The sequence below is a fragment of the Doryrhamphus excisus genome, linkage group LG16 (genome assembly GCF_037039965.1).
Source record: "Doryrhamphus excisus strain RoL-2023G ecotype Guam linkage group LG16, RoL_Dexc_Guam_v1.1, whole genome shotgun sequence".
In the NCBI taxonomy this organism is placed as follows: Eukaryota; Metazoa; Chordata; class Actinopteri; order Syngnathiformes; family Syngnathidae; genus Doryrhamphus; species Doryrhamphus excisus.
The window spans coordinates 10,753,435-10,771,776 of NC_136372.1; the positions used below are offsets into that span (position 1 = coordinate 10,753,435).

General features: G+C 39.2%; 1 protein-coding gene across 1 annotated transcript; it reads left to right on the forward strand.

Annotated features, from left to right (window-relative positions):
* The first annotated feature begins 6,464 nt into the window (after nucleotides 1–6,464).
* Nucleotides 6,465–16,908, forward strand: LOC131103292 (uncharacterized). Its single transcript, XM_078797143.1, has 6 exons — nucleotides 6,465–7,184; nucleotides 13,832–13,974; nucleotides 14,312–14,380; nucleotides 15,678–15,729; nucleotides 16,321–16,357; nucleotides 16,439–16,908. The coding sequence occupies exons 1-6, from the start codon at nucleotides 6,743–6,745 to the stop codon at nucleotides 16,479–16,481; spliced, it is 786 nt and encodes a 261-aa protein (XP_078653269.1). The 5' UTR covers nucleotides 6,465–6,742; the 3' UTR covers nucleotides 16,482–16,908.
* Nucleotides 16,909–18,342: the final 1,434 nt, after the last annotated feature.

The following is an 18,342-nucleotide window of genomic DNA, read 5'->3' on the forward strand; positions in this document are numbered from 1 at the left end:
CTTTGATGTGGGGGTCGGAGTCGGGGGGGCCGGGTGCTGGTCCCCCGATGGCACGGCCTGTGGCTCCTCCCAGTGTGGACGGCCCCAAAGGTGGCGTTGCCTTGATCCTCAGTGCCATGCCATGTCTCCCTACTATGTTTGATTGTGTGTGTGTGTGTGTGTCTAGTATGGAGGGTGGAAGGGAGGGGCTTTCTTTGTAATTGTTTTCTTTTTAATTGTGGTAATTGTTTTTAATTCTGTAAAGCACTTTGTGTTGCATGTCTTTGCAGGAAAAGTGCTCTACAAATAAAGTTGATTTGATTTGAAAAGTTGTAAAAGGAGAAACAAACAAAAATAAATACATTTGTAATTTTTGGAAAATTAGGGTGGGGAAAATGTTACATTGAGGGAGATTATTTCTGAAAAAGAAATTAATATTTGGAACTTTTTAAAAACAAGAGCAAAAATGTGAAGAAATAGTGAAGTTGATATTAATAGGCTTTTCACCTACAGTATATCACAGAACTGTGGTGCATTATTTTTCTTGAAATACATTACTGGTCAAAAGTATTAGAACACATTCATTTTTCCAGTCATTCATTCATTCATTTTCTACCGCTTATCCTCACGAGGGTCGTGGGGCTGCTGCAGCCTATCCCAGCTGTCTTTGGACGAGAGGCGGGGTACACCCTGGACTGGTCGCCAGCCAATCACAGGGCACATATAGACAAACAACCATTCACACTCACATTCATACCTATGGACAATTTGGAGTCGCCAATTAACCTAGCATGTTTTTGGAATGTGGGAGGAAACCGGAGTACCCGGAGAAAACCCACGCATGCACGGGGAGAACATGCAAACTCCACACAGAGATGGCCGAGGGTGGAATCATTTTTCCAGTCATTGAAATTGAAGTTGTTCAAATCCAATCAATAGCTTGAAATGCTACAAAGGTCGCTATGTGGCGAGGTTTGGACACCATGAAATACAAGAATGATATGAAACCATCATAAAAAAGACAGTGCCTTACTTTTGATAGGGAGACAGGCTCACTGGGAGGAGGAATTGTCAATAACAATACCACTATGTTGCATCGTTATTTCGGTCCACTTCATAGAGTAGATCCTTCCACATGTTCACGGATACCATTGTTATCCTTTCACGGTGTTTACTGGGCATACAGCCAATGTAGATCAATGGAGACACTTTCTCAGCATTTTACGCAGTTCAGTCAGAAGCATCTGCTCCACACTCGGGAGACAAAACGAAGGGCGTTAACTAATTTTCAGCCATGTATATATCATTAACAGGATCACAGTGAAAAGTAACTAAATGATTGGGATTTGTCTAAATAACGTGCATGTTGGTGGGAACTACTTTTTTTTCCGTCTGGGTAAGTGCGTAAATGGAACCATGTGCAAATTAAGAAATAAGTTTCCATTCCTATAATTGTTGCGAATAATTTACTCTGACTTGTCTTGTAGTATAGCTAAAGATTGTTGATGTTAATGTCAAGCTAAAATGGTTGTTTAATTTTAATTCATTTTTTTTTATTTTAAGGAGTGTTCGCTGACATGATGAAGTGAGAATTTGATAGTCATGTTGGAATGGTGAGTATAATAAGCATCTGATGTCTACGGGGAATGACAAAGTGTGGGAGCAGCCTCTCTGGATGAATTCATCATCATCCTGATCCAGGTCACTTGAATCAAGTTCAGCTGGACCCTGTTTTAGACGCTGGAAAACTTGTTGCCCTTCTTGGATAACCATGACCTGGATGACTGGGAGCGCTTCAAGGCGTCTTGTCATGATCATGTCTGCTCTTCACTCACCAATCTGAGTTCACCCAAACAATATGTTTTAGGGTTTATGTCCTGCCTAACTTAAAAGAAAATAAATAGATTTTTCTCCAACCTTCATCACTGTTGGAGATGTCAACTATTTCTGTTTTATTTCTGACAATTTATGGCAACATTTAAATTTATTTACCAGGCCACTCAAACAATATGGCCATCGTATTTACGCTACGTTGTGGTCCTTTGTCATTATACTATATAAAAGCCATTAAGCCTGCATTCAGCAGTTATGAAAAACTACAAAGACATATTAGGGCCACCTTGAAAAAAATAGGAGATTTTGAGTATAAAGTTTGCAAGAACAATTTGCAAAAATAAAGTCAGACATTTACGAGAAAAAAAGTAAATGTACAACTTTATTCCCGTAAATAAAAAAAAGTAGTAAAATCACCTTTCATGTAATTCCTCCCTTTTCATAGCTGTCTCAGGCAGTGCTTGTTATCTAAGACTGTGAGAACAAAGTCATACATTTCCAAAAAATAATTAATATAATGTAATGTAATATTAAAAAAAAATTCCACGATTAAAGTCGTACAATTATAAGAATAAAGTCTTAAATCCATCCATCCAAAAAGCCACACATGCACTGGTAGAACATGCAAACTCCACACAGACATACCCAGGCGGAGAATTGATCCAGGTCTTCCCGATCCCCTGACTGTGTGGCCTATATGCGAACCACTCGTTCACCGTGCAGCTAAAATCACAAATTCCCAAGAAAAAAACTGCTCTGTTTTGCTGCCACGTTATAAATAAAAGCTTCCCGATCCCCGGCCACCTCCTCCAGCTCCACCAAGAGGACACCAAGGCGTTCCCAGGCCAGCTCTGAGACATAATCGTATTTCCCTCTGACAAGTAATTACGACTTTATTCTCTGAAATTTGCAACTTTATGGTTGTAATATTCTGACTTTTTTCCTCATGAATTCATGACTTTATTCTCATAATATTACAAAAAGAAAAATCAGAAATTTATGATTTTAGTCTCAAAATCTCCCATTTTTTTAGTGTCATAAAAAACTACCAACTGCTACTCAGCATCACCTGGCGAGATAGGACATGCTAGGATTTACATTTTTTAATTATTTCTCTGAAAAAAAACAACTGTTTTTTTCCGTAATAATTTATAAATACCCAGCTGTGTTTGGGCGAGAGGAGGGGTACCCCCTGGACTGGCCTAAATTTGCATATATTTCCTATTTTGACCCAATACTGTATCTAGGACACTATGGCCAATGTGCACTTCCGACTGAAGTGGATACCTCCAGTATATGTTTCATACTGCATGTGTAAGGCATATTTAGGGAAAACCTGGACAACAATGGCAACTGAAGAGAGAAATTGAGGGATCTGGAGCTGAACCTAATCCAGTGATTATCAGCAGTCACTTTTATTGAAATTGTTGATCCAAAAATGGAAGAGAACAAATCCAACCTAACCATCAAGCTAGCAGAATTTTAGCAGGCGTTTTTGGGGGCGAGCGGTGTTTCAAAAATATACATTTATATGGACGTAGTAATTAATTTCATGGTGTTGACACAAAAAAAATATATACAAGCGAAAGGAAAAACATCACTGTAATCACACTAGTATCCATCTGATACTGATACTATTATTGATATGGATACTGTACACATTTGGACTGATCCAACCACCCTCTAACATGAAGTGTGTTCCAGGTAATGGTTTACTTGTTGTATTCATGTCCCCACGGTATACAGTAGCTCCCTTAAGTAAAAGATTTCCCAATTTAGCCCGTCCTTACATGGAGAGAGCCTGAGCTGGTACGGGATGAGATCATATTAAGGGAAGCAAACGAACCCTGCTGGGGAATGTCAGATCCAGTTGATGAATGGGCTGGCGCAGCACACACGCTGTCATCTCGTCACCTCATCTGACACGTTTACATGACATATTTATATGCTTTCCCACCATATTGGTGCTAAATAAGCATTACATACCAATAGTAATGGTACTTGATCATTTTGGATTATATTTGAGGATTGCGCCAACTAAACGGGGCAAGTGGGTTAGCACAGACAGAGTCAGTGGGGCAAGTTAAGTTAGGAGCGAAGAAATGTCTTTGGCATGTCTGAGCTCATCTCCATTTTCAGCCACTTTGCAGTCTTCATCTTGACCTGATCTCCTCGTCTCGCTCTCTCCAACTCAGCTGTCTCCCAAAGCTCCTCGGCTGTCACCAGTTCAAACCGCAAACCTAAGGCTCAAGGCGGAATTCAATTAAATAAGACCTGTCACGCCCTCACCCGCCCATTTTTTCCCATCACACTCCCATTTAAACAGTTTACCATGAATTTCCTGCATTTTAATAGTCCATTCCAAAAATATATAGTATACAGTGGTGGGAAAAAGTGTTTACTCCTTTGTGATTTCTTATTTTTTTGCATGTTTATCACATTCAAATGTTTCCAATCATCAAACAAATTTAAATATTACTCAATGACAACACTACTAAACACAACATTCAGGTTTTAAATGAAACATTTTATTATTTAGGGGGTCTGGAAAAGGTTATAAAGTAATTTCTAAAGCTTTGGGACTCGAGCAAACCACAGTGAGAGCCATTATCCACAAATGGAGAAAACATGGAACAGTGGTGAACCTTCCCAGAAGTGGTTGGCCAACCCAAATGACCCCAAAAGAGCTGCAACAGCTCATGCGAGAGGTCACAAAAGACCCCACAACAACATCCAAAGAACTGCTGGCTTCACTTGCCTCAGTTAAGGTCAGTGTTCATGACTCCACCATCAGAAAGACACTCACCTATCTTCACCATATCGTCATACCTTTCAACATATTTCCACAGCATTTCAGTCCAGCTTCAGCTTCCAAATCAAGTTCTAATTCTACTTTTTGAGTTCTTTTTTGTTTCAGTTTCGCTTCAGCTTTTTAGCATTCACACGCAGCGTCTACTGTGGCCAGTAACAGAGAGTACGGTATGTGAACTCATTCACATTTAATTTGACTTTTGGGGCTGTTTTTAGAACTTTCTGTCACTGCCCTTGTTCCTCACGTATGTTTAGGTGAGACTGTGGCGTTATGATACTGTGCTGCTGCCTCACAAACACAGCCCGGCAGGCTCACATTACACTGACTCTAACCATGTGTGCTTTTAAATAGATTGGGTTGTCAACTCCTCCCTGCACAAATCCATCTATTTTGGGGATGGTGTGTAGGGGGAGGAACACACAAGTTGATGGTCCCCAGGCTTGGCCTACATGCATCAGCATGATGGTAACAAACCTGTGAACAATTTACACAATGTAAGACAATGTAACAATATATCAACAAAATATCAACAAAAAAAATCAATAAAATCAACAAAATAATACAATTGGTCCATTTTACCACATACAATTTCAGCAAAATAAATGCAATATAATACAATAATATTATATTGTGATAATAATTGATAAAAGTCATTCAAAAGTTACACACTTACATTTTATGTACACACCAAGAGGGTTGAAATTTTTTTTTATAGTGAGCATGTATGCCCTATTTTATTGCAGGAAAAGCTCTGTTACTTTGTTGTAAAAGTCACCTGTTTGGACTAAAAGTGCAGTCTCTGGATTTGGCAATTCTCCAATCAATCAATTTTCCATCCAATTAATTCAGCAGAACATGAAAATATCTTTATTGTTCTTGACTCATTGACGCTGCTCTTTCATTAAAGTTTCTTCTCTATTGAAGAAACTTCAATACCACTCTTCAAACATCTCGAGTAATTGATGTTTCCCGTGAAAATGTCTATTTTTGACACACATGTCCTGTTTTGACAAGAAGACGATGATCGATGAGCAGAATCGGAGTCACAGTGTAGAAGTTATAAATAAGGACGTACAATTTGCATTTAAGTATGCTGGAAGATACAGTGAAAACAAGTACATTTACCTTAAATTACGTGATGTCTTTGAATGCAGCCCCTCATTGCTCATAATAACAAGGTGTGATTGAAATGTTCTTTGGACCTGTTAATACATACAAATATACCTGCCCTGTCATTTCTCTTTCTGTTCATTCAATACAGAAAAAATGGGCATGTTTCACACATAGTCGCTAATGGTGATTAATTGTGATTAATTAATTAAAATGTGTGATTAATCTGTTGAATTGTTTTTTTTTTACCCAAATTCTGCAAATTTATAGAGCTATGAATGCTGAATATCCTCAAAGTTTTCCGAATCATTAGACAAATGCTCAATGACTTGGGGACGATTAGTTGCTGAGTTTGCTGCTTATAACATGTTGACCTGCATTATTACTTTTATAAGCACAAATGTGAAGAATATCAACATGGACTCTGCCTCTTTTCATTTTTCTGTATGAAAAAGTTTGGACACCCCTGGTAGCAGGTGTTCCTTGAAGGAGGCAAACGGACGAGAACATACTTCACTTCCAAGCTAAGATCAATTCCAACATTTGTTAATGATGGAAAGCTACTAAGTGTCGCTTGTTCCTTCTACCCCTCCTTCCTTTGGATCGGTCCCCTTCACCCTGAGTACCTTATGGATGCAAGCCTCCCCACCAACATTTGCCCCTGTCAGTCAGTCTGAACCACCCCCAACCCTGTCTTATCAACTTACCCCATAGGTTGGTCTCACTCTTTGCCAGCGTCTCCAACACTGACCACTTACTGACGGCTGTCTCATAAGTACCGACTGATCACTGATCAGATTCAATGAAAGACTTGTTCTAATCTAAGGATTCTTTTGGAACCTGGAACACATACTTGGACTCTACTGGGAATATTATCCATTTACCGGATCCTGCTAATTGGATAACTGTGTAGTGTGTGGGAATTTGTGAGGGTGTGTGTGTCTCTTTGTGGACTCCCCACCGTGAATTCAGGTTTATTCCTTAGCTGGCCCAGTCTGGTCTTTGGACATGGCGTCTCTCAGAAGTCTGATACTTGCGCTGCTGCTGGCGCTGCTCTGCTCCTTCCACACCCCACTGGCTCCGCTTGCCAAGGCACAAGATCTGCCATTCCACTCTGAGCAAGGCCTGGTGGCTGATGATGATGATGATGATGACGACGATGATGACGGCGATGACGACGATGATGACGACGATGATGACGACGATGATGACGACGACGATGATGATGATGATGACGATGATGATGACGATGATGATGATGACGACGATGATGATGACGATGATGATGATGACGATGATGACGACGATGACGACGATGATGACGATGATGATGACGACGACGATGATGATGACGACGATGATGATGATGACGACGATGATGATGACGATGATGATGATGATGATGACGATGACGACGATGACGACGACGATGATGATGACGATCATGAAGGTCAGTTAATGTGTTTGATTGGCGTCCTTCACTCTGTCACTTCCTGGAGTCATCTTCACTTCTCCACGTTTTCACAAATGGAATAAAAGCTTAATAAACGTTGTAATTTACAGTCGCTCCCCCATGAATATCAAATCATCACTAGGTGCTGAGACACCCATAAATATTAGGGATGCGCTGATCAATCGGCCGCCGATTTCTGTAAAAAAGCATGTTTGCCGACAAATGGCGTTCAACGCCGACTACCTGTGGCTATTGCAGCATGCAGCCTGTAGCCAGCGTCTCCCGCCCTCTTTCCCTTTGGTCACACTGCACATTCATGCCCAAACCCAAAACAATCATGTCTGCCTTGTTGGACTTACATGTCGTTTGTGAGCTTGATATATGTACATGTTGCACCCTCCAAAACATTCAACCAAAATATCTTGCTGGGGTAGCACCTTAAAACACTTGAATTTAACACAGCATTTGAGGAACAAACTTGACAAAGTATGGTGAGGATCACAATGTGGTCATCGATCAAACGGCTGGACAACACTCGTATGTATCCCGTATGTGCGTGGCAGTCCGAAGTCGAAAGCAAATAACCTGAAAAATCATTGAATTCATCGGACTATATGACCAGCCTCTCAGCGGGGGAGGACACCAGGTTTGCCGACTGCTCTCTCACTTGGATACTTGGAAGCCATCAATCTATAGACACTCACATCCTAAGTCTTGGCCCTTCAGTATCGGCCATTTTAGATCATTTGATGATGATTATTTCAGCACACAGAATATTGTAAAGCAATATAAACATAATATGGAGCAAAAAAAAGATTAAAAATCATGTTAAAAAATATGTTTCTACCTCTTGAAACAAACGTAGAACATAGGTACGTTTCAGGCAAATATCAGTTCCCAACTAGAAAAGAGAGAAAATCAGATTTTTGTGAAAAGACAAGTTTCACTTTTTTGCTTTTCCATCCACCCGCCCATTTTCTATGGCGCTTATCCTCATTAGAGTTGGGTATGCTGGAGCCTATCCCAGCCTGACTTTGGGCGATATGCTAATATCTAAACAATTCTACTAACACAAACAACAGAAAAAACACGTTGTTTTACATCAAAATAACAATTTATTTTCAAATATAATAACAACCTATTTTTGACACTTGAATTAAGCCAGGGGCTGCACGGTGGCCTCACAGCTGGGAAACCCGAGTTTGAGTCCACCCTCAGCCATCTCTCTGTGGAGTTTGCATGTTCTCCCTGTGCATGCGTGGGTTTTCTCCGGGTACTCCGGTTTCCTCCCACATTCCAAAAACATGCTAGGTTAATTGGTGACTCCAAATTGTCCATAGGTATGAATGTGAGTGTGAATGGTTGTTTGTCTATATGTGCCCTGTGATTGGCTGGCCACCAGTCCAGGGTGTACCCTGCCTCTCGCCCCAAGACAGCTGGGATAGGCTCCAGCAACCCAGCGACCCTTGTAAGGATAAGTGGTAGAAAATGAATGAATGAATTAAGCCTGGATTATGCAGCTGCCATATGCCACGCCGGCTCGCTTCTCCCCTTCCTCCAAGGCCTTCTGCTAGTTTACTACTTCTGCTAGCTAAATGCATAGAAGCAACATGGAAAATGTATAAGTGCTCACCACAAATGTTCCATAGACTTGTAGTAAAGGTGTAGCCTTTAGCCTGGTCATTAGCCGCATGCTACAAATGCAAAGCCCTCTAAAGCGGCTAGTGGTGCAGGCCTTTGGGTCATTCTGACTCGTTGTCAGAGCAGGTGTTTCTCCAAGCCGCGTCTACATCATCCACACTGCTGGCCTGTAATGGCTTGACTGTAATTCCATTAATGACTTATGATAATATATTATTTTGTGTTTTGAGGCGGATTGACGGTTAAGCCAGTTCCTCCATAGCCAAACACACTTTTGGATCTCACGGCACACAAGTATGATGCATTCAAGTGCCGTACCGATAATTATTGGCCTGATAATATCAGCATAAAAATGTGATATTTGTTGATATTGAGGCTGCACGGCGGTCGAGTGGTTAGCACGCAGACTTCACAGCTAGGAGAACCGAGTTCAATCCCACCCTCGGCCATCTCTGTGTGGAGTTTGCATGTTCTCCCTGTGCATGCGCGGGTGTTCTCTGGGTACTCCGGTTTCCTCCCACATTCCAAAAACATGCTAGGTTAATTGGCGACTCCAAATTGTCCATAGGTATGAATGTGAGTGTGAATGGTTGTTTGTCTATATGTGCCCTGTGATTGGCTGGCGACCAGTCCAGGATGTACCCCGCCTCTCGCCCCAAGACAGCTGGGATAGGCTCCAGCACCGCGGCGACCCTCGTGAGGATAAGTGGTAGAAAATGAATGAATGAATGATTGATATCGATATCATATTTTTTCCCGAGCATCAAAACTGATATTTAAAAAAAATGCTGTATACAACCCATACTTTGTGTTCATTCTACCACACAAGATATGGTACACATATCGGCATCGGCTGATATCTGCATCGGAAATTGAAAGTTGGACAACATCGGCTTATCGGTTTTCAGCAAAAAAAGCCAATATCAGACATCCCTAAATATCAACAAAATATTAAACCATTTTTTAAATGGAATATATTGTGTAAAATAATACAGCAAAAACTACTATTAGCTCTTATTCAAATCCTTTGGGTGTTTGCCCTGAAAGCCTAAACAATATAACAATATATTCACAAACATAATTTGGGGGAGGGGGGCATGTCCCCTGCTGTTTTTCAAAAGGTAGTCTTGGTCTCCTGTAGTTCTTATGTCCAAAACCAATGTTAGTCTTTATTTAACGGAGCTTTGTCGAGCACTAGGACCAAGCGGAAAACAATGTCTAACTTTAGCCCGCCCACAAGCTCATTGATTGGCTCAATTTTTTTTGTTTTTGTTTGTTGATCTGCCACTGTAAGTTGTCAACATGTTACATGTGTTACATTTTAAAATCGGAGTAACATTGATGCCTACCATCAACATATTAAAACGACAATATCAACAATGTAACACAACAAAACACAAACATATGTCAAAAATAAAGCTGTTTGTATCGATCCGCCCACCCCTACCAGGAAGTGACCAAGTGCTGTCACTATGCTATTGTGTGTTGAATGTGTTCACGTGTACACAAAGCGCTGCAAGCAAAAGCATCAGCTGTCACTGACCATTGACAAGGTCAAGGACTTGGATTCCAATCTCAAGTAGCAGTGATAACTGATGCTTCAAAGTACAAATAAGCACATGGGATTTCAAAGGAGGCGGGGCTTATCAACACAGGCCCCTCCTCTTTATTGTTACCATTCCAACCTGATCATCTCTGAGTGAGTTGTCTTAAATATCCTAAAATATCCATCAAAGTCCCTCCTCCACCACTTTCTCCTTCTCTATTCCCCTTCCTGTCTCTGACACTGTCTTCTCTTCCCCACTTAACTAGAATTATGAGCACTTTGGGGAAATTGAACTGGCCCACCTGAAGCCCACCTGTCCGAGGTCCTCCGTACATACAGTACTAGATATTGTGGACTGCAGAAGTCTTTGTTTGAGAGAGAGAGAGAGATTGAAATCACACAAAAAGACAATTTGAACATCTGAGCCTGTTCTTTTTTTTTTTTTTTTTTTGGATATCACTCATTTGTATTTGGATTTTGTTTCTCTGGGAAAAAAACTGCTTCCTTCCTGGTTTGCTTTGGATTGGATTGGATTGAGCTGTATTTGTGTGTCCATGTGAATCTACAGAGAAAGAAAGAGAGACAGTGATCTTGAGGATCGGGGGGGTTCAAATTCCTGATGGACAGACAGTGGGAGAATTAGGCTATGCCCACATGAACACGGATATTTATATATATATATATATGTTTTTTTCATATTTTTCTATGCCTTCTTTGGCCTTTTGGAAATTATTTCTTTCAACTTCAGCATTTAAACTTGGCTTTAGTCACAAATCTCACGTATTGAAATACAGAATGTGGCAAACACAGGCTCCATGTAATGAGATTCTAAAGATATTTATACATTCTACATCCAATAATATTTTACATCACTAGCATACCTGGCATCCCTCTGTTTTACGCCCTTTTTCCTGTATTTTAACTTTCATAGAAAGTAGAATAAGACCTTTGCACCACAGTAGGCAGTCAGCCACCCCCTGAAAATTGTCAACAGTAGGTGCTGTTAAAAATTTTGATGGGGAAAAAAACAATTTCACACTATTTTTTTTTATTATAAGAACAAATTCCCTCATTTACAAAGCTAGGCATTGAAGAGAGGTGGTACAATACGCAACTAAGTCAGCTATGCTAGCTAGCTTTTCCAAGCAACTGATTGGCCAAAATGCATGTTTTTACATAGACAGAGATTTTTTTTAAATGGGGGGGAATATCCGTGTTGATGTGGGCATGGCCTTAAGATTGAGGGGAGGTGCAGGAGGGCCACTACCTAAATTAACATTTAAAAACATAGCCTACCAAATTGGGGTGTGACTGTAACTTTAAACCCCAAAACCTTGAAGAAGATGCTTAAATAAGGGAATTGGAATCCTTCCAACACCCTGCCGATAAAATAAAGTTTCTCTCTTTCTTCAGATCTCTGGCTCGCTCTTTCTCTGTAGAAGCATTGTCTAGTAAAGAGGCAAGTCATTTATATTGTGCTAAAATGTGCTAAAATGATCATAAATGATGACTTTTTTGCCATAATTACAGATGCAGTAGCTTTATGCATTTCTAAATGTATGTTTGGCATTTCGTTTGTCCAACCTTCAGGGAGAGAGTATTTGGGAAAAGAGAGAAATATGGAAGCGCTCTGTTAAATATCAACTTGTCAAGAGATGAAATAGGTTGTTTTGTTCCTTTTCCTTGTTCTTACTTCAACAAAACACTGTTTAGTGCTGACTGTGAACATGTGTGGTTAAAAACAGCAATCACCACTGTCCATGTGTCTTGAAGCGTACTTTGGAATAAAGTCTACACAAATGGGAACGTGTCCAAAAGCTGCACATTTCTATGATATTTGACTCCGTGCATGTGTAGCGTCAGTTAGGTTGGTTCTCTGAGGAGCAGCGGTCAAACAGTAAGTATCTCTTCAGCTAAAAGCATGTTGCTGCTCCATCTTCCCAAAGCAGGGGTGTCCAACCTTTTCCAAGCGCCTTTTTAAGGTCATGCCACAGCATCTCAATAGGATTCAAGTCAGGACTTTGACTAGGCCACTCCAAAGTCTTCATTTGGTTTTTCTTCAGCCATTCAGAGGTGGACTTGCTGGTGTGTTTTGGATCATTGTCCTGCTAAAGAACCCAAGTTGGTTTCAGCTTGAGGTCACCAACAGATGGCCGGACATTCTCCTTCAAGATCTTTTGGTAGACAGCGAAATTCATATCAAGTCTTCCAGGTCCTGAAGCAGCAAAACAGCCCCAGACCATCACACTACCACCACCATATTTTACTGTTGGGATAATGTTCTTTTTCTGTGGCAATATAATGTGGCATTATATTTATGCCAGATATAATGGGACACACACCTTCCAAAAACCTTTAACTCGTCAGAACACAGAGTATTTTCCCAAAGGTCAGGACTTTGACTAGGCTACTCCAAAGTCTTCATTTTCACTTCAAAGTCTTCATGCTGCAGAACCCAAGTTGGTTTCAGCTTGAGGTCACCAACAGAAATTCTCCTTCAGGATTTTTGTTAGACATGGTTCACATTTATCACAGCAAGTCTACCAGGTCCTGAAGCAGCAACACAGACTGAACCCATCACACTACAACCACCATACTTTACCTTTGACCTATTTTTCTGAACTGAAGCATTACTCATAAGCCAGCTCTAATGGGACACACACGTTTCAAAAGTTCAACTTTTGGTCTAGTGGTCTCATCAGACCACTAGAGTCTTGGGGAGCATCAAGATATTTTCAGGCCAAATTAAGGCTAGCCTTAATGTTGTTTTTGTTCAGCAGTGGTTTTGGTCTTGGAACTCTGCCATGCAGGCCATTTTTGCCCAGTGTCTTTCTTATGGTGGAGTCATGAACACTGACCTTAACTGAGGCAAGTGAGGCCTGCAGTTCTTTGGATGTTGTTGTGGCGTCTTTTGTGACCTCTTTGATGAGTCGCGCTGCATTTTGTGTTCACGTGTGTTGTGATTGACTTATATAGTACTATATATAGTACACTATAAGAATACTTATCAGTTACTGCAAAATAAACACTTGAACATGAACACCAACAGAAAAAACACTGTCATCAAAGTAATTGTACAAGACATATGTAGTAAAGTGTGCAAACTGCAATGATTGCTTTACAGTCATCATCTGATCTCACCTATTGGCATGCTTATACAGTATGTATCAATGCATAAACATAAACATAATGAATTCATAATTGATGAGCTATATTATTAAGCATTAAACTACTTTGCCCTGTCGCTTATAACACAAAGCAAAGATGTGGATGTTTTGTTGAAATAGTTCAAGATATATGAATCGACATTGGACTGTAAAAATACCCCCACCCCACTGGACAAGGTTCGGACACCCTTGTGGTCGTGTGAGCGTACAAAATGAATATGGCCTATAATGCTTATATGCTTATGTACTGTACATCACCTGTATGTGCGCTATATTGACCATTTTTACAGATGATGATGATGACAAAGATGATGATGATGATGATGACAAAGATGACGACGATGATGATGATGACGACGATGATGACGATGACAATGACGATGATGGAAAATACAACAAGGGCTCCGTCTGCACGTATTGTGAATTCTGTGAGGTAAATCTGTTTCAAATGCATAAATACACCAAATTGTGATTGAAAGGTATTTTTCAAAGAAGGAAAGAATGTAGAGCTGTTTTAAGATGGATGAGGGATATTGGGAATTCAAAAAGTAACATCCATGATAAATAAAATGCTGCTCACCTTGTATTTATTTAAAAAACATTTACAGCAGGAAGGTTATGTCCAGACATTTCCGTAATTGAATGGTCAGAATTTGGCGTTTTCTGTCTAGCATGGACCCTGACTAGTGAAGGGGGGTCACGTTGAGCTTAGGGTTTAGCCTATAGGTTCTGTTATATGATATGTCATTCTTTCTGTCATCTTCTTTCAGCACTGTGACAGCTGTGAAAAGTGTCCTTGTGAAGAAGGAGACACGTCTGAGCACTGTGATGACTGCAAGGTGAGACACTGGAGGACAGGCGTGTCCACTCGTTTTCCAATCAGGCCCACGTACACTGTACAATAAATAAGTGAAGGATATTCCTTACATTTCAAATCAATCCAAGATACAGTATGTCCTTCCTTCCTGAAGAGCTCTGTTATCCCTCTGTGACACACGTATGACACGCAATATTACGACTTTAGTCTTACAAGACGATGCCATTTATTCTCATAAATTGACAACTTTATTCTCGTCAATTAACTTTATGAATTAATTTATTAATTAACTTTATTCTTGTAAATGTACAACTTTATTATTGTAAATTATATATTTTTTCTTGTCCATTTTTAGCTTTTTTCTCATAAATGTATGACTTTATTATCTGGAATTTATGACTTTTTTATCCTATGAATTGACAACTATATTCTGGTAATATTATGATTTGATTTTTGATTTATTTTTGATTGTATTTTTGATTTACGATTTTTTTCCTCAAAAACAAATGCCTTTGACGACTTTATTTGATTCTTGTGATATTCTGACTTTTTTGTCATAAATGAATGTCTTTTTTGCTAATTTATTCTCGTCAATGAAGACTTTAACTTTAAATGTACGACTTAATTCTCATAATATAATGATTTATTTCCAACTTTATTCTCGTAAATGTATGACTTTATTCTTGTGAATTTATGACTTTATTCTCATAAATGTACAACTTTATTATCCACAATTAGGACTTGATTCTTATAAATTAATGACTTTATTCTCATACATTATAAAAAAAATGTTCTTGTAAATTTACAGCTTTTTTCCTCCATAAATCGACAACTTTATTCTTGTAATATTATCATTTTTTTCTCATAAATGAATGCCCTTTTCTTGTGAATTTATGATTATGAATTTTTTTCTTTTAAATTTGCAACTTTCTCATAAATGTACAACTTTATTTTTGTGAATTTTTTCATGATGTTTTGACTTTTTTCTCAACACTGAAAAAACAAATTCTTGTGAATTTAAGACTTTATATCATAACCTTATAACTTTTATCTTGTAATATTATGATTTTTTTCCTTTATTACCTAAACTAAGCAGAGTTAAATATGTATCATATTTTTGTACTTTACTCTCGCTTAAATTGAATTTGTTGCAGTGTAGATTCACAAATAAGTCCCAAACCAACAAATACACCCACACTGTGAAAAAGTTCTATTAAGAATTTCTATTCAAATGCTGGTGATGAATGTGTAACACTTTACTTTACTGTACATCAAACAAGTAAACACACCCACCCTCCCCTTTTGTGACTTCTTCACAGATGTGCAGTTTCTGCCACGTGTGTCCAGCTTGTCAAACTCTTTGCCAGCCTGGTGAGTGACTGATGTATATAATGTATATAATGTATATAATGTATAAACTGATGTATAAATGTACACTTTATACAAGACAGTAAGGCTGTGAAAGGTTGTGAATGATCTTTTACAGACCGGAGAGGTATTTTAGAGCTGGATGGCATGTGAAATAAATGATGTCCTGTAGCATTTACTGTGGGGATGGAACTGGAGGAGTCTGTTGGAGAATGAGCTCCGCTGCCCCTCTATTGTTCGATGGAGTGGGTGGGTGGGGTGGTCAATGATGGAGAGCAGTGTCCTCCTGGCTCGCCATGTTACAAACGCCTCCAGCTGAGTGCAGATACCTTGTTCATCATCCAAAAAAACTTTGTGTCTGTTGAGACAATCCTTGACCCCTGACAAATCACAGCAGAGTAAGCGTAGGGGGAAGAAGGCTGCAGAATCTGACAGTTTCGGCCAAGGGGAAAATAATGCAGATTTACTGTATTTTATCAAAAGTAACGTACTATTGATTATATATCATTTTTAAACCCCCTAAAATGAGCAGGAAAGGTCCCGTTTTAAAAAATGCTGTTCACGCACTAACAAAAACACGTGTGTTTCCTCCAGGGGGTTTCCTCGACAAGGTGACCGGGTCCATCTACAAGTGAGTCCGATATCCACAAGCATAAAAAAAAATTCCACAGCATTTTCAGCATCGTGTTCAAACTACTTTGTGTCTCCACAGGACCGTTGCTGACGTCTTTGAGAATGATGACGAGGATAACTGAGTGTCGTCTCCGCTATTTTTGTTCTTTTTTGACAGCCTGACTTATGTTTGCTTCCTGTCTACTGGGGTGTCCACAGCGCTTTTCTTAATAAACAGCTACACTGATGCTTTAATACAAAACAAATCCTCTCTGTTGCAATACCATTATCCAATTCAAAGGCAGAAATGTGTGGAATAGAAAATATGACATAAATATTTCTTGTTTTTAATTAATTTGACACTGTCGGACATGAGCAAACAAGCCAGTGAGCATTTGAGAAATCAGACTGATCCAGTCAAACCTCTGTTTTTATATGCCCCAGTTTTTGTTTGATTTGGTTTTCAATGACAATTTTGTCTCAGTCCTCTGACACTGTCTTGGTTATGGTACAATATTATGTGTAACAAACACGTTGCATCTTGGGGTATTAATAAAGATGTGGACGGATTTCCCCAGCCTTGCTTATTTATTCATCACACACCTATCACACACCAAAACCATGCTACCAAGTTGACACAATACTACGGTATCTTGGAAGGGGCATCCATTTGGCAAACTCAATGACAATGCTACAACTTAAGGATGTGGCCAACCATTATTAGCAAAAGGGCCATTTTGGCCCCTTAATAGTATGTGCAAAATATAACTCAGCCTACCAAATTTTATTGTATTCCTTTTAAAAACAAATGATAGCAATAATGATAACTACGGCTGTCAAATTAGAATCAAACTAATCATAGTTGTCCAATTAATTAAACATGATTAATCACCATTTGCAACTATGTGTTAAATATGTCAAAGTTTCACATAATGAGAATTGCGCATTGGGAAGTGCTTGTCTGTGTAGCATTATAGAGTGTGCATACAGGGAGCGGGTTGATAACCATTTCCGACTGCAATCAGTGGCTCTACCCAAGTTTTTTAAACACTGGTAGTCTCACAAAAAACTATGTTGTAGAAAAGGCTAAAATGCTAAAGCTACTTACCATTCAGAGGCATCTTGAAGTAACCTCTTTTCTTGAGAAACTTCGGACTGTCCAGTTGGATTCGGGATCCAACACATATGGCTGTATGTTAAAAGCGGAAAATTAAAAAAGATAAATCACTGTTTATTATCAATTCATATACCATTTATCAACTCCTATAAAGTTGGGTTCGGCAGCTATCCGGAAGTCCTTGTGAGCACTTGGGAGTGTGACCAACCACAGTGGACTGGCTGTGCCTGGAGGCGGGTGTGGGTGGAATAAATTAAAACAGACCTTTTTGCAGGAAACATGAAATCCAAAGAAATACAGCTGGAATAGGTGCAGATTCTGGAAGATCTACAAAGCTTTCTGTACGGGTTATTGTGTGTAGCTGCTCTATAGGAGTCCACAACTCAATACAAAGGGTCGAGAAATTAGCATAATAGGTCCCCTTTAAGACAATCTTGTGATTTTCGGAATTGCATTGAAAATTATATCGAAATTGTATCACTCCTTTTTCTTCCTTTTCGATTTTGGAACTACTTAGAACCTTCTCAGATACAATAGTACAAAATATAAATTATTGCGATTTTTTTAACTAGTCATCAAATTTTGATTAAGAGTGTAATATAAATGAATATTATAGTACATAATCCCTTATTTTGAATGTAATGCATTAATGGCTTGTTTGGAAGTTGCTCTTTATTTAGGCAGACAACAGACATGACAAGACTTGCAATGAGGAATGAAAGGGGTAACTACAATGAATACTAACCATGGCCATGGTGTCAGACAAAGATAAAAGAGATAAGCGCCACACAGCAAAAACACCAACAGATAAGCAGACATACGCTAGTAATAGGACATAGAACAACAGCTTACATAACAGTAAACAAATAATACAACTATTTACACAG

Excerpts from the sequence above, each read along its gene's own strand:
- LOC131103292 (XM_078797143.1), top strand. The coding sequence starts at position 6,743 with ATGGCGTCTCTCAGAAGTCTGATACTTGCGCTGCTGCTGGCGCTGCTC. Across the intron at positions 13,975-14,311 it reads CGTATTGTGAATTCTGTGAG|CACTGTGACAGCTGTGAAAA; the intron begins GTAAATCTGTTT and ends ATCTTCTTTCAG. Across the intron at positions 14,381-15,677 it reads AGCACTGTGATGACTGCAAG|ATGTGCAGTTTCTGCCACGT; the intron begins GTGAGACACTGG and ends ACTTCTTCACAG.